Source organism: Anabrus simplex, chromosome 1 (assembly GCF_040414725.1).
Source record: "Anabrus simplex isolate iqAnaSimp1 chromosome 1, ASM4041472v1, whole genome shotgun sequence".
Classification (NCBI taxonomy): Eukaryota; Metazoa; Arthropoda; class Insecta; order Orthoptera; family Tettigoniidae; genus Anabrus; species Anabrus simplex.
In genome coordinates, this window is record NC_090265.1 from 644,760,451 (window position 1) to 644,773,909 (window position 13,459).

The following is a 13,459-nucleotide window of genomic DNA, read 5'->3' on the forward strand; positions in this document are numbered from 1 at the left end:
GAAGGATGAGGGGAGAAAATGTGTCTAATAAAACTGCATTTTTAAGTCATAACAAGAAGCAACAGTGGCAATAACTAAGGGCGAAATCCTCTTTATCTGAGTCCATTGTCCTTATTTGAAAATACTAGACACCACCTAAATGTATAGCCACAAATTGTTATGATGAACTATTTAGGGCCTATATATAAACAAAGAAAGTCAATTTTAACATGTTTATTGTGGACACAATGTTAAATGAAACAGTATTCAACATTTAACATTGAACATGTTGATGGTGGCACCAGTTAACATTTAACACTCTTAACATTAAACATGTTGTTCTTTAAATGTTAATCAGTGGAGACCGGTTTAAAAAGAGGATAGAGAGGACTGTGGTTGGCTTTTGCAGTTCTTGTGCAGTCGATATTTTAGTCGAGATATTCAAGGAGCAATACTAATTGATCCTCTAGGTCAAGGAATAACTTTGTTTGGATAACGCTATGATAGTATTTGGCGTAAGAAAATGTTTCTACTGTGGTGGTTGCTGTATGCCGAGACATTACAAACAAATTAATTGATTCTTAGTGGATAATTTTCACGACTTCTTAGTTAGTACTTTTCACAAACTATGGAGTTACCGAAACCTCCACAAGGTAAACATTCCCTAAATGTTATTATGCCTCTAGCCTAACCTAACTTTTTGTGTAATGTGTTAATAGGTTATAACGTATGTCACTTTAATTCACTGTTAATCCATATGGTATTTTTATGACACGGTAAGCCGTTAAACGTATGGGGATACGGTTTACTGCACTCATTGCTTTTGTAACTTGATCTGTCCTTAATGCTTTGTTTTGTTCATCGTTTATAGTGGATGTGTGATATGAAATTCCTTACATTTTGAAGGCAGTAGTATTTGTAGCAGGTGAGAATAGTAGTTGTAAGTGTACTCATCATAATTAAATATTGGACGTGGTCTTTCTTTTAGAAATTGAGCTACGTAATATAATTGATAAGCTGGCCCAATTCGTTGCTCGGAATGGACCGGAGTTTGAGCAGATGACTAAAAACAAACAGAAGGGGAATCCAAAATTTAGTTTCCTGTTTGGTGGAGAACATTTCAACTACTATCAATATAAAGTAACAACTGAACAAGCAAGTAAGTTTCTTTTAACATTTTGTAAAGTGTTTATTCAAATTTTGTTAAGGTATTGTTTGATCAAATATTAAGCCACGAATAACGGCCGAGAGGATTCGTCGTGCTAACCACACGACACCTCGTAATCTGCAGGCCTTCGGGCTGAGCAGCGGTCGCTTGGTAGGCCAAGGCCCTTCAAGGGCTGTAGTGCCATGGGGTTTCGTTTGGTTTGGTTTGGTTTGGTTTGGTTTTGATCAAATATTAATGATTCATCTAACTGTATTTATGAATTTTGCAGCGAATTATTTTATTCATAATAATCCACTGCAAGTTATGGTTTAGGAAATTTCTAGTATAATACATCTCTTAAATTATTATATTGAAGATTTAAAAGAATAATGGACATTCTTAATGTCTTAATTAGTTGGCAGGTGTTATTTCATCTTGGAACTATTGTGATGTGTTGTCACCTTTTTCCTCTTGATAGACCATCAGTAGTCCATTGGATTAATAGTCTTCTCTTCAGTTCATGTTGTGGAACTATCCCAGATATGTTCCATTGTCATGTGGAGGACATTCACACACTTTTTCTTTTTCTAAAATAATAAGTACTAAATGGTTTTTTTTCATTAGATGCTTTATTTGTAATTATTATAATAGTATATATCAAATAACATAGGGCACAGCATCATGTTTGTATATAAGTTACCAATATTAGCTTTCTTGAATATTTCTAAATGCCAGTCTCCACTGATTAACATTTAGCTACATGTTAAATGTTAACTGGTGACACCATCAACATGTTAAATGTTGAATAATGTTTCATTTAACATTGTGTCCACACTGAATAAACATGTCAAAATTGACTTCCTTTTTCTATATACAGGTAGTTCATTATATCAGTTTGTGGTAATACATTGAGGTGGTGTCTAGTATTTTCAAACGACGACAATGGACTCAGATGAAGAGGATTACAGGGCGAGTTGGCCATGCGGTTAGGGGCACGCGGCTGTGAGCTTGCATCCGGGAAATAGTGGGTTTGAATCCCACTGTCGGCAGCCCTGAAGATAGTTTTCTGTGGTTTCCCCTTTTCACGCCAGGCAAATGTTGGGGCTGTACCTAAATTAAGGCCACGGTCACTTCCTTTCAAATCCTAGGCCTTTCCTATCCCACCGTCGCCGTAAGACCTATCTGTGTCGGTGCGACGTAAAGCCACTAGCAAGAAGAAAAATTATAAGGATTTGGCTTTTGTTATTGCCACTGTTGCTTCTTGTTATGATTTAGAAATGCAGTTTTATTAGGCACATTTCCTCCCCTCATCCTACTCATTGCTTCAAAATCAAACCACTTTGAAGTATAAACTTCGTTCGCTCCTGCTCCCGACTTCCTACTTTTCTGAACTTTTCACAATTCTCGACTGTACTGGGAGCAGAGGAACGCTAGTTTTTTTCCGATGCACTCTTGGGAACAGTTATAGATAATTTCAAGTTCCTGGAAACTGTCAGCTTTCTTCGCTGTATCTCTGTATTCCTTTGATGAGATATCCCACAAACAAGGCCTTTCTATTATATTGTTAATTAAGTCCAGAGTAATCTCCTTTCCCCACTCCATTTCTGACTATTAATTTTAGTACCGGTATAGTGCAGAGAGAACTACATGCGTACACGTACTGTCTTTGTAGCATATAACAAAGAGAAAGAGTATTGCGGAGTGTTGCAACTATAATCCTACTTCACGAGTAGTTCGTCGTTTGCGTCGTTTAGGCTATCTGTTGATATGGAAACAGCACGGAATTTGCCGAAGCTGTGCCGACATCTTGCGAACAACGAACTGACTTGACACGTTTTCCACTTGGAGCGGAAAACACGCCAACATGTTAAAAGTGTTAATCTCAACATTCTGAGTTAAGATGCAAAGTCAATTGGAAGACACAATCACAATATACATGTCAATCGTAACATGTTAAATTTAACAGGTTGGTGTTAAATGTTAATCAGTGGAGACCGGCCCTAAGATGTGTCGTGGGACAAAGTAAAGTGTATGCTAAGTAATGATAATGAGTTTCGAATTCCAATGAGATTGATTTAAGTATAGGCTAAATAGACTATTTTTGTTTCTCTTTGCATCTGGTGGTACGTACCCTTTCATCAGTTTGTGTACTGGGTCAGTTCATGGACTCCTTGGGAAGAGTTTTACCATCTGGTGTAGTGAAGGCAATTCAAGAAAAATATCCCCTAAAAGTAGGTGTGCACGTAGCATTTCAGGCTGCTGAGGTGCAAGAACTGGAATACTTTGACTAATAACAAATTTAAAAGTACACAACTTTTTCAGAGAAGTTAACAGGAAAGAGACCATGCGGAAGACCCCAGAAAAGGTGGACAGATTCAGTGTGGGAGTGCATAGAGAAGAGGGTAGGAAAAGCAGAAGATGTACTTTAAAAAGGAGAAGAGTGGTGGAGGGACAGGCAGGGATGAAGGTCCTTGATTCACAACCTGATCCGGGAAGCCGGAAATTAAGATGATGATGATTATTATTTAGTATAGCCTATTTCAAATTACAGTACTTCGTAATGTATGTAAATGCACGCTTTGCAACAGGAACAGATTTCATTCTCTTCATATCTAGTGCGGGCATAGAACCTGTTTTTGACGCACATTTTCTATTTTGTCTCAGGAGTTCGGCTTTATATTTAATTGATAGTTCATAGACCTGCTCTCTGAAATATGTAGAGAATACGAAATTATGTCGGGTTGATGAGAAATTAGCACGACTATTTTTTTAATAGCTAAGCGATATCTCTCGGGAGATTTCTCTCGATTGGGGAGTCTGTGAAAACCTACACCTTCTTCCTTCCATATTTTCAAAGTGCCTGCGTGGTTGCAACCGTACACAACACAGTAAACCATGTTTTCACTTAGGGCCAAGGTATCGTTAATAGTAGTTAAACATGCCAAACCAACAGTTGCACTGCATGATTCTGCCACAGTTATTAATAGTGCGAAGGAGGCGGCTCGCCAAGAGTGACGTCACTCGCTCAAATGCTTTGGCTGTTTTCCATTTATATTTCTTGAACAATATGCGATAGATTTTTCAGCATGTTGATTCAATTTTAAACTTGCAATCAATGAGGAGAATATAAAACTCCAAAATAAGTTGCCTGGTCCTTTAACTAATAAACACATAACGTGTGTATTTATATCTATAAGTATTGAATGGGGGAAATATAAAATATTCCATTTAAAGTCATAATTATTTTAGTGCTACATCCATCCAGCGATACAGCTTTCTAACGTTAAGCTCTTATGGCTGCCTCCGAATACTTCTGGTGTAAGTCAGCCAATGGATGAGGGTGTTATTAATTAATTGTTTTACGATTAATTACAGAAAACTGATAATGGCATCATTGCTTGCAAACATGGAAGAAAATGTTTCTACTGTGGTGGTTGCTGTATGCTGAGACATTACAAACAAATTAATTGATTCTTAGTGGAAAATTTTCACGACTTCTTAGTTAGTACTTTTTACAAACTATGGAATTACCGAAACCTCCACAAGGTAAACAGTCCCTAAATGTTATTATGCCTCTAGCATAACCTATCATTTTGTCACCGAACAAAGTCTGTCTCTGTTTTCTAAGAGAATCCTTTAAATCCCAATAGGCACAGCAACATAAATACCATCCTTTAAAAGAATAACTAGAAGTCAAACAAATAAAAATATAAATGTAACTATCTGATGTTCCTGTGCTTCGCTACGGGATTCTCAGAAATACTGTCTTTGTGGTTTTCCTAACTACAGTTAACTTAGGCCATTACAAAAACGTCAGTAGGAATGTAGGGATTAAAAGCAATGTTATCATATAAAATACTCACTCAAATGAAAAACCGCACATTTTCTAACTTTTAACGAACAGTACTACGATGCCGATCTAACATTGCTGGAATGACCAGGCCACAGACAGCCGTGAGCACTTCTCTGCCATTGTTCCATTAAATATACACCCTGAGCATTCCAATCAGTGCCTCAGAGTAGGGATTGAATAGCTCGAATGCTATGATGAACCAGTTTGTTACGTACCAGTAGTATCAGAAAATTTATGAACCAGAGGAATGTCATGCTTAAAAAGAAAGTTATATAACTCCCCAGCTACTTCCCGCCAATATTTGGGAGGCTGTTATACTTGGTACGACTGGGCGAGTTGACCGTTTGGTTAGGGGCGCGCAGCTGTGAGTTTGCATCCGGGAGGTAGTGGGTTCGAAAACCACTGTTGACAGCCCTGAAGATGGTTTTCCGTGGTCTCCCATTTTCACACCAGTCCCATCTATCGGACATGACTGGCAACAGAAGACACAAAGCACATCACAACAAACAATGGTCAATGTAATGTTATTGTTGTTAAATGTTTCTATATTGTAGGCCTTCACATTTAGTTTTCTTTTGACTCTGTGATATTAGGGCGTCTTACGAAATTATTTATAGTGTAGACTGTAGTTCTTTATTCCCCGACTTTACATAACGATTTTCATTAAATTCTGTTTACCCATTTTCCCGTTCTTTGGCGCTGATATGGACTTAGCAACAAAAATTCAAATTCATTAATATCTCTGTTATCATAGCCGCTACGGTAAAATTTTATAAGACATACATGATCGGAAATTTAATACTATATAAATTAAGTGATGTAGTATGTCGATAGGGCCACTATTAACACAAATATTTGAGAATTAAATTTTAGGCCTTCCCCTAAACTACCATTTCTCTCAGCGTGAATAAGATTATTTATGGCTAGGTTGTAGGGACTTATTTCCGGACACTACATACCGATTTTCATTAAACTCTCTTCAGTCGTTTTCTCGTGATGTGTGTAGGGCCTACATGCATACAGACAGAAATTACAGAAAATTCTGAAGTGCATTTCTTTGCTACTTTGGACATGACTGATACAGAAATACCATCTTTTTAAAATTCTGAGCAATGTACAGACAAAACTTATTTTATATATATAGATTTCTTTTGCATTTCGTTCCTAAATGTGTACTCGCCCTAATTTCGAGTATTCACATTTCACTCCCGATGGTATTCCAAAGAGCACCTTGTCCTGCATAGTGGTAGATCGCAGTGTTTACATTTGGATGTTGTTTATTTGCCTCTCCCAGAAGCTACCCTATTTTTCAATTGTAAACACAAAGCACGCACTTTGGCACAACCAGGTATCTTCACAAGAGAATGAAATCATTTAGGGGTTGGACAGCCGATGGGCAAACTTCTTTTGCTCCGCGTACGTTTGCGGGACGTGAGGTTCCTGATCAGCTGTTGCACAAAGTTGCACCGGAAGTTCAGCTGTCTTGTTTCCATGAGCTGTGAGAGCTGGTCAGTTACTCATAAAGAATGAAACTGTTCACAATGCACACATTGATCACAAAATGAAAAATAAATTTCCACCATTTTTTAGATGATCTCCCAACCCTGTAGTATTCTCTTTTCTTATCACTGATGTCCATGCCACCCGTATGTTTTGTGTAATTTATGACAGCACGAGATCATGCAATTTCTGTTTCTTCATTGCCTTTACTGGTTTTTTGTTTCACTGTACCATCATTTACAGAATCTGAATTTGTTGACGGCATAAGAACAGTATGTTTATCTTACCAGACTATTGCTGTTACGTCCTCATTTTGCATTTTCGTACATTCTCCCCGCTTGAGTTTCAACTGTGCTGGTTTCCTAAACTGATCAGACCAACCCTTTCTATTTACCGTTGTCGGACAACTATAGGTGTCATGGGTTAGAAATAATTTCATCAGTTTTGCAGAACTGAAAAAGTTATCAAAGTAAACGTGATGCTACTTTCCCCAGTATGACTCTGTCAGGTGTAAAATCACCTGCTCTCCTAATAATAAATTCTGGTCCTGTGTTTCCTTCTTTCCCTTGTAAATCTCACATTTCAGAAGATAAGCATTTCCACTGTCAGCAATACCCCATGCTTTGATACCCCATTTGGTGGGTTTCCCTGAGAGGTACTGTTTCAAGATAAATCTTCCCTTGAAACCTATCATAGCCTCATCTACTGCGAGTTCCCGGCCATATGCATACAAAATTCCACATTTTTTTGGTAAGTTGCAGAGCTGGTCTTGCTTTGTACAGAATATTGTAATGTTCATCTTGCGATCTTGGCCTGTTTACGTGGCTCCTTAGTTGTAAATATTGCCCAAGTTTCCTAAACCGTTTCAGTGTCATTGCCTGCCTTACTAACGGGCACACGCAAAAGTCTCCTACGAATTAATTGTCTCTTTCAGGTAAAACTGCCAATCCCATATAAATTAGAACTTCTACATATGCCCTTATTTCATCGGCATTAATGTCTTGCCAGGTAGCATCAACAGTGCCAGTTTTTCTTTGTAAATATTTGGCATGAATATTCGTCTGCACTGCTACTAGCTCATAAAATTCCGATCCCACATATAATTAAAAAAAAAAATCTTTTTCTGAACTCCTGGAAGGTAAATCATGATTTTGACCAGCATTGTTTTCCCATATATTCAGTTCATCAAAACAAATATTGTGACTCCAGATATAACTAGTAATATTTCTTTGTAGCCCTGTCCCTTGATCTTCACACAATATTTGTTTACGCTCATGATTCTCGGAATCATTATCACTACTACATTCATCAGAATACAATTTTGAACCACAACTAGAAAGTTCACTATCTCCACTCATTTCTAACATATCTTCAATTTCGCATTCTTTCATCCTTTCGACACAACTCTGCGATCAGACGACATGGTGCGAACTTTAACAAGAATAATCTCTAACTGAAAGATCTGCTTGGGAAATACACACAGGAAATGCTGTCAACAAGGTCCTCCCAGCTTGCTGAGTCAAGGGAATACAGTGTGGTTTCACAAGACCATTCAATATTTCTCTCCACACACGCGAGTGTGACGAGTGCTTTGGAGCGTTCAGCACGGCAGGCAGGTGATAATACTCGAGCGCTCTGGAGCGTTAGGGACAGCAAAGAGTTAACATCTCTCTCCAAATTCGTTCAGAGAGCATCAAAAACTTACTATTTTGTAGTTTTTAAATTTGTTGCCTACACCCCTCACCCTTTCTGTACCCCTCAGACTTTAGTACCTCTGTTGTTTATAATGTTTTGTGCTCCCCACTTCTAATTTGCAATTGTTGTCACTGACTTCACTCATATGGTATGATGCAATACCCAAAATTGCAGTAACGCCATAGGCTTATCTTGATCCACTGTATGATTTATTTCCTCTTCTGAGGAAACTAATTCATGGACAATCTGTATAAAGTCCTTGGCATTATGTATAATCCTCCTTTCACCTTAAGTCATGCATTACTGCTGCACCAACATTTTTATATTTCTTCCTGTGCCTTCCCATGGATAGTGGCAAAATATTTTCCAGAACATTTCTATTATATATTTTCAGGGAATATTTTTAGAACCTGCACCATGTAATATACTTGTGTTTTGAACTCTGATGCGAGTCCATCACTCGATATTCTTTAATTGGGTAATATCAGTACCCTCTTCCATCAACATTTCAAAGAGCTTTGTCAGCATAACATACAGTACATGGTATCTTTGTCCTTTTATCCTGAGTCTGGTGCAGAAGGAAAATTTTACAAGTCACATCCATCAGTACTAGTGTAGTAAACAATGTAATGGTAGCCCATGGCCAGAGTGCACTTTGGATTTTATTTTGATATGAGCAACTGCAGTACATTGTAAAATCAGTCTGATTTTGGTCAATCTGAAAAGCATGGGACTGCGTCTGCTTAATATTGTGGTAAAGAAGCTTGCATAGGAGAGATGAATTCATGTTGTTTACCAGCACAACCACCTTCAACATCAAGTGCCCCATCAAAGGTATCCTTACCTTGTTGTGATGATGGGACTAGCGTGGTCAAATGATCCCTAGAGCTATGTGGATGGTAGTTTAGCTATTGGTAGGGTCTCCGAAGCCAAACAGGCCGAAGGTGATGATCCAGACTAAATGGGATTACCCCCCTCCCTTTAGGGCTGGTAACTACCCACAGTATTCCTGGCCCTTCATACGAGGGGACTAAAAAGGGAGACATTGGCACATCACTGGATTATTGCTGTGAAATTGTGAATTGAACACCCTGTGGTTGGGAGGGTGTGAATATATCCACGGGTAATCCCTGCCTTTCGTAGAAGGCATCTGAGAGGGTCATGTGGCCATCGGTCCCCTCTTGAGTGTAAGTTTTAGACTGATTCAAAATTGATGTGCATGCTGTAGGGGGAAGGGCCTCTTATGTGTGCGAATACACTCAAAAGCCTAGTTAGTATCCATAACCTGTCAGATGGGAGCGCCATGTATCCTGCAGTAGTATTCACCTGAAAACACAGGTCTCTGCACAGCTGAATGCCTGAGCAGAAAAGTCTGTATACACTATGAGGTAGGTACACGACTATGGCATCATTTAACATAGGACCCTGCGAATTACAGAACTCATCATACCTTCGGCTAATCACAGAATGACAACAACGTTCCCTTCCAACTAACACACTTAGCTGAACACGTTCAACAGCAACATCACAAACTCTTACCACATCATAGAAGATGTCTAATGACACCTACAAAGATTTCAATATAGCCTACGGCACCAACATTTCCAACTAATATCTCAAAAGGAACCAGGCCATAAAAACAACTCTTCAAAATCGATAAGGAAATAAATGAAAATCAACATTTATTAATTGCAAGAACCAACGACCATTACCATTGCTTAACTTTCCATAAAAATTTTTTTTAACAATACGCCATTTGACAACTAAATGGAATGTATTTTCTTATTTTTATCTTCATTGTAATGTCTTTTATTATGTCATAATCCTTAAACAACTGCCATGTTTTAGACTCCAATATAATCACTAGGGCAAGGCATTTAATGACCAAAAAATAGCAAGAAAATGCAAAATAAAAAATGCATTTATGACCTAAAAATGGTTTAAAAATGACACAAAATTTGAAAAAAATGACCAATAAATTAATCGTAAGTCACTTATTTATTAATCCTTTAAGAAACAATTAGCTGATTTGAGAGAGAATTTCAATGGATGACAATGCATTAAGTTTAAATTATTTTTGTTACTAACAAAGTAAATACCACTTTGCACCCCTGGTGAAAAAAATGAAATATTTTAGAATTGGCATATTCTTCAAATACTTTCCTAGCAAATAGGTGTCATTTAATTAACAAAGAATATTTAAAACAAACTTCAGTGGCTGTTTACAATAAATTCGAATTGAAATGCACAATAAAAACTTTGCGTAGGTTCTCAAATGAAAACGATTGCCTATTGTCTGCAAGTAACGATTTGTACATGGAAAAGCTTCTCTCTACCTCAACTGAAACAATTGGTGCATACTGAAAACAAGCAATGTGCCGGCCCTGTGGTGTAGGGGTAGCGTGCCTGCTTCTTACCCGGAGGCCCTGGGTTCGATTCCCGGCCAGGTCAGGGATTTTTACCTGGACCTGAGGGCTGGTTCGAGGTCCACTCAGCCTACGTATTAGAATTGAGGAGCTATCTGACGGTGAGATGGCGGCCCCGGTCTAGAAAGCCAAGAATAACTTACGAGAGGATTCATCGTGCTGACCACACGCCACCTCGTAATCTGCAGGCCTTCAGGCTGAGCAGCGGTCGCTTGGTAGGCCAAGGCCCTTCAAGGGCTGTAGTGCCAAGGGGTTTGGTTTGAAAACAAGCAATATCTCCCGGATTCAATTCACAGTCGGTAAGAGAAAAATTTTCACCCGACAATGCTTTGCCAATAGAACACAAAGTTTTATACCCACTGTTCTTTTGCAACACCTTATTCAATTTCATGGATACAACTTCACCCACTTTACCACACACACGATTCAGATAATTCACAACTTTATACACAATTTGCAGCTGCTCCACTAGTGGCACTTCGGATTTTTCTAGAGCACTTATTGCATTAGGAAGGGATCCGAAATTTGTTTTTATGTAGGAAAGTTTACCTGCAATTTCTTTGTCAGCCAAGAGTTCCTGGGCTGTTTTTATTGATCCAGCCTCAGTTTTGTCGAAGGAATCGACCACTTTGTTTACAACTTCAAAGTTCTCGCAGTAATAACAACAAGCTTCAATCCACGTTCCCCATCTAGTCAAAACAGGTGAAAAGGGCAAGGGAATTTCAAGAGCTTCTGTTTTGAATGCTAGAACTCTAGATGGGGCTTTTAAAAACACTTTCTTTATGCACCCAATTAACTTGTCAACTTCAGGAAAATTATGTCGTACCTCTTCCGCGGTCCGATGTAACGCATGGGCTAGGCATGTGACATGCACCATTTTCGAGAAGAGCGCTTGTAACAAATTTGCAGCCTTTACCATGTAGGGTGCTGCATCTGTTATTAAAAGCAGCACATTGTCATTCCGAATGCCATCGGGCCACAATAGCCTCAAACACTGGTCAAACAGTTTGCTGATTGTTGACCAGTTAGCTTTGTCCAATTGCTCACAATGTAGTAGAAATGGTTCTCCAGCATTCCCTGCTTCCAGGATGCCTACAATAACGTTGGCTATATATCGTCCCATACTGTCTGTTGTTTCATCTATGCATACCCATATGTTTCCGTCTCCTACCCTTATCCTTATTTCTTGTAACGTTTTGTCATAGCATCTTCCAACGTAGGTTTTTCTTAATGTTCTGGGATCTGGTACAGATTTTCCAGTTTTCTCTTCTAAGAATGTACGCAGCTTTGGATGGTTCAATTTGTTCAGTGGAATATCGGCGCATAAAAATGCTGTACACAGTTTCTCACAAAATGGAGAAAATGTTGAAGATTCACCCAGTAGTGTCTGGTGTAAGCCATAGTTTCTTTTATCTTCAAGTCGCTGCACACCACGTTTATGTTTTTCTCGCGACACATGTTGTTCAACTGTAAACTTCTTTTCTGCTGAAACTCACACATCACACACTTTGCAAAATAATATTTTCCCATCAGTGGAAAATATATGTTCTCCATATTGTGTAACAAATTGTTTTAATTTAACAATTGTACTTCCTTTAACTTTGGGCATCTTACAGTACTTGTCAACAAGAATTCACTCGACTCGCAGCACGCGGGCGACTGACTTCCTTCTTATCTAGCTGAAGATAAGGAGCAATGCCCAGCTTGGGCGAGTCCATTATGCGTATTACATAAGGGGAAGCAGGTACTGCTTATAGTATGTTTTCTTGGAAATGCAATTGAGTTGAAAATACTCTTTCCTTGAAAACTAGTGGCAACAGGGTATGTTGCAAGTCTATGTTCTTTCTTGAGCAAGTTATTTGTCTAAGTTAAACATAATAGACAAGTATTGTAAACATAAATAATATTAATTAAATATCCAAATATAATGAAATATAACACTTCCCAGAAAACAATTAAAAATGCCAAAAATGACCATAAATTGCTCCAAAAATGACCTATCTCTTGTAAACGGCAAAAAATGAAAAAACAATGTCCTAACAAATTGCCCTTATTTAATCAGTCAGTTCATGAAACACATGTACATATACTCAAGCTATATTTTGGCCTTCATAAAAAAAAAGATGCAAAATCCTCAAATGCCTTGCCCTAATAATCACTAATATTGTCAAATAACAGCATACTACATTTTATATTGTAATAGTTGTTTAACAATCTCCAATATATTTTACATGACATAGTTTTTAACAGCATTCATAGATTATTTCCAATCAGGTACCTGATCTATTCTAAGGTGGAAAATATGGCTGATGATCCCCACTATTGATGGGCGAAACATTACCATCTAATATACTAATTTCATGTCAACAATTTTAATAAGGACAATGTCCTAATTTAAAAAAAATTGTATTGTATTGAATAGGTGGATGAATATTAAAACATACAAGTGTTATTTAATACAAATATTTTCAATACGGACCCAAAAATGAATTTTATCACATGTAATATCAAAGCCAACCAGGAAAACATTAAAATGAATAAGTATTTGAATCTTAGAATAAAGATCGGTAAAATCTCAAAGGACATAACATTTCTTAAGGACTGCTTGAAACTAGGACTAATACCTAAGTTCCTTAAACCACTACAAAAAAAAAAAAAAAAAAACATTCCATACCAAAAGTCAAACGGCACTCAAAATAAAGTAAACAACATATGGCTGAGAAATGAAATTAAACAAATGTATAAGAAAAAATCATTCCTAAATTTGCAATTATACCGGATGCATTTGACCATTTCACACTATTCATCTCCTTGAGCTGATGAAGATGTAATCACCACTATCGCCGAGACCGAATCTAA

The 13,459-nt window shown here is 37.8% G+C and overlaps 1 protein-coding gene across 2 annotated transcripts in view; it reads left to right on the plus strand.

Moving 5' to 3' along the window:
- Positions 1-467: 467 nt before the first annotated feature.
- The window catches only part of scaf6 (SR-related CTD associated factor 6), a 172,624-nt gene continuing 159,632 nt past the window's right edge, over positions 468-13,459 (plus strand). For both annotated transcript variants that reach the window (XM_067135755.2, XM_067135757.2), the window contains exons 1-2: positions 468-632; positions 968-1,138. In XM_067135755.2, coding sequence (XP_066991856.1) covers positions 608-632; positions 968-1,138 — 196 coding nt within the window. In that variant the 5' untranslated portion in view covers positions 468-607. The remainder of the gene's footprint in view (positions 633-967; positions 1,139-13,459) is intronic.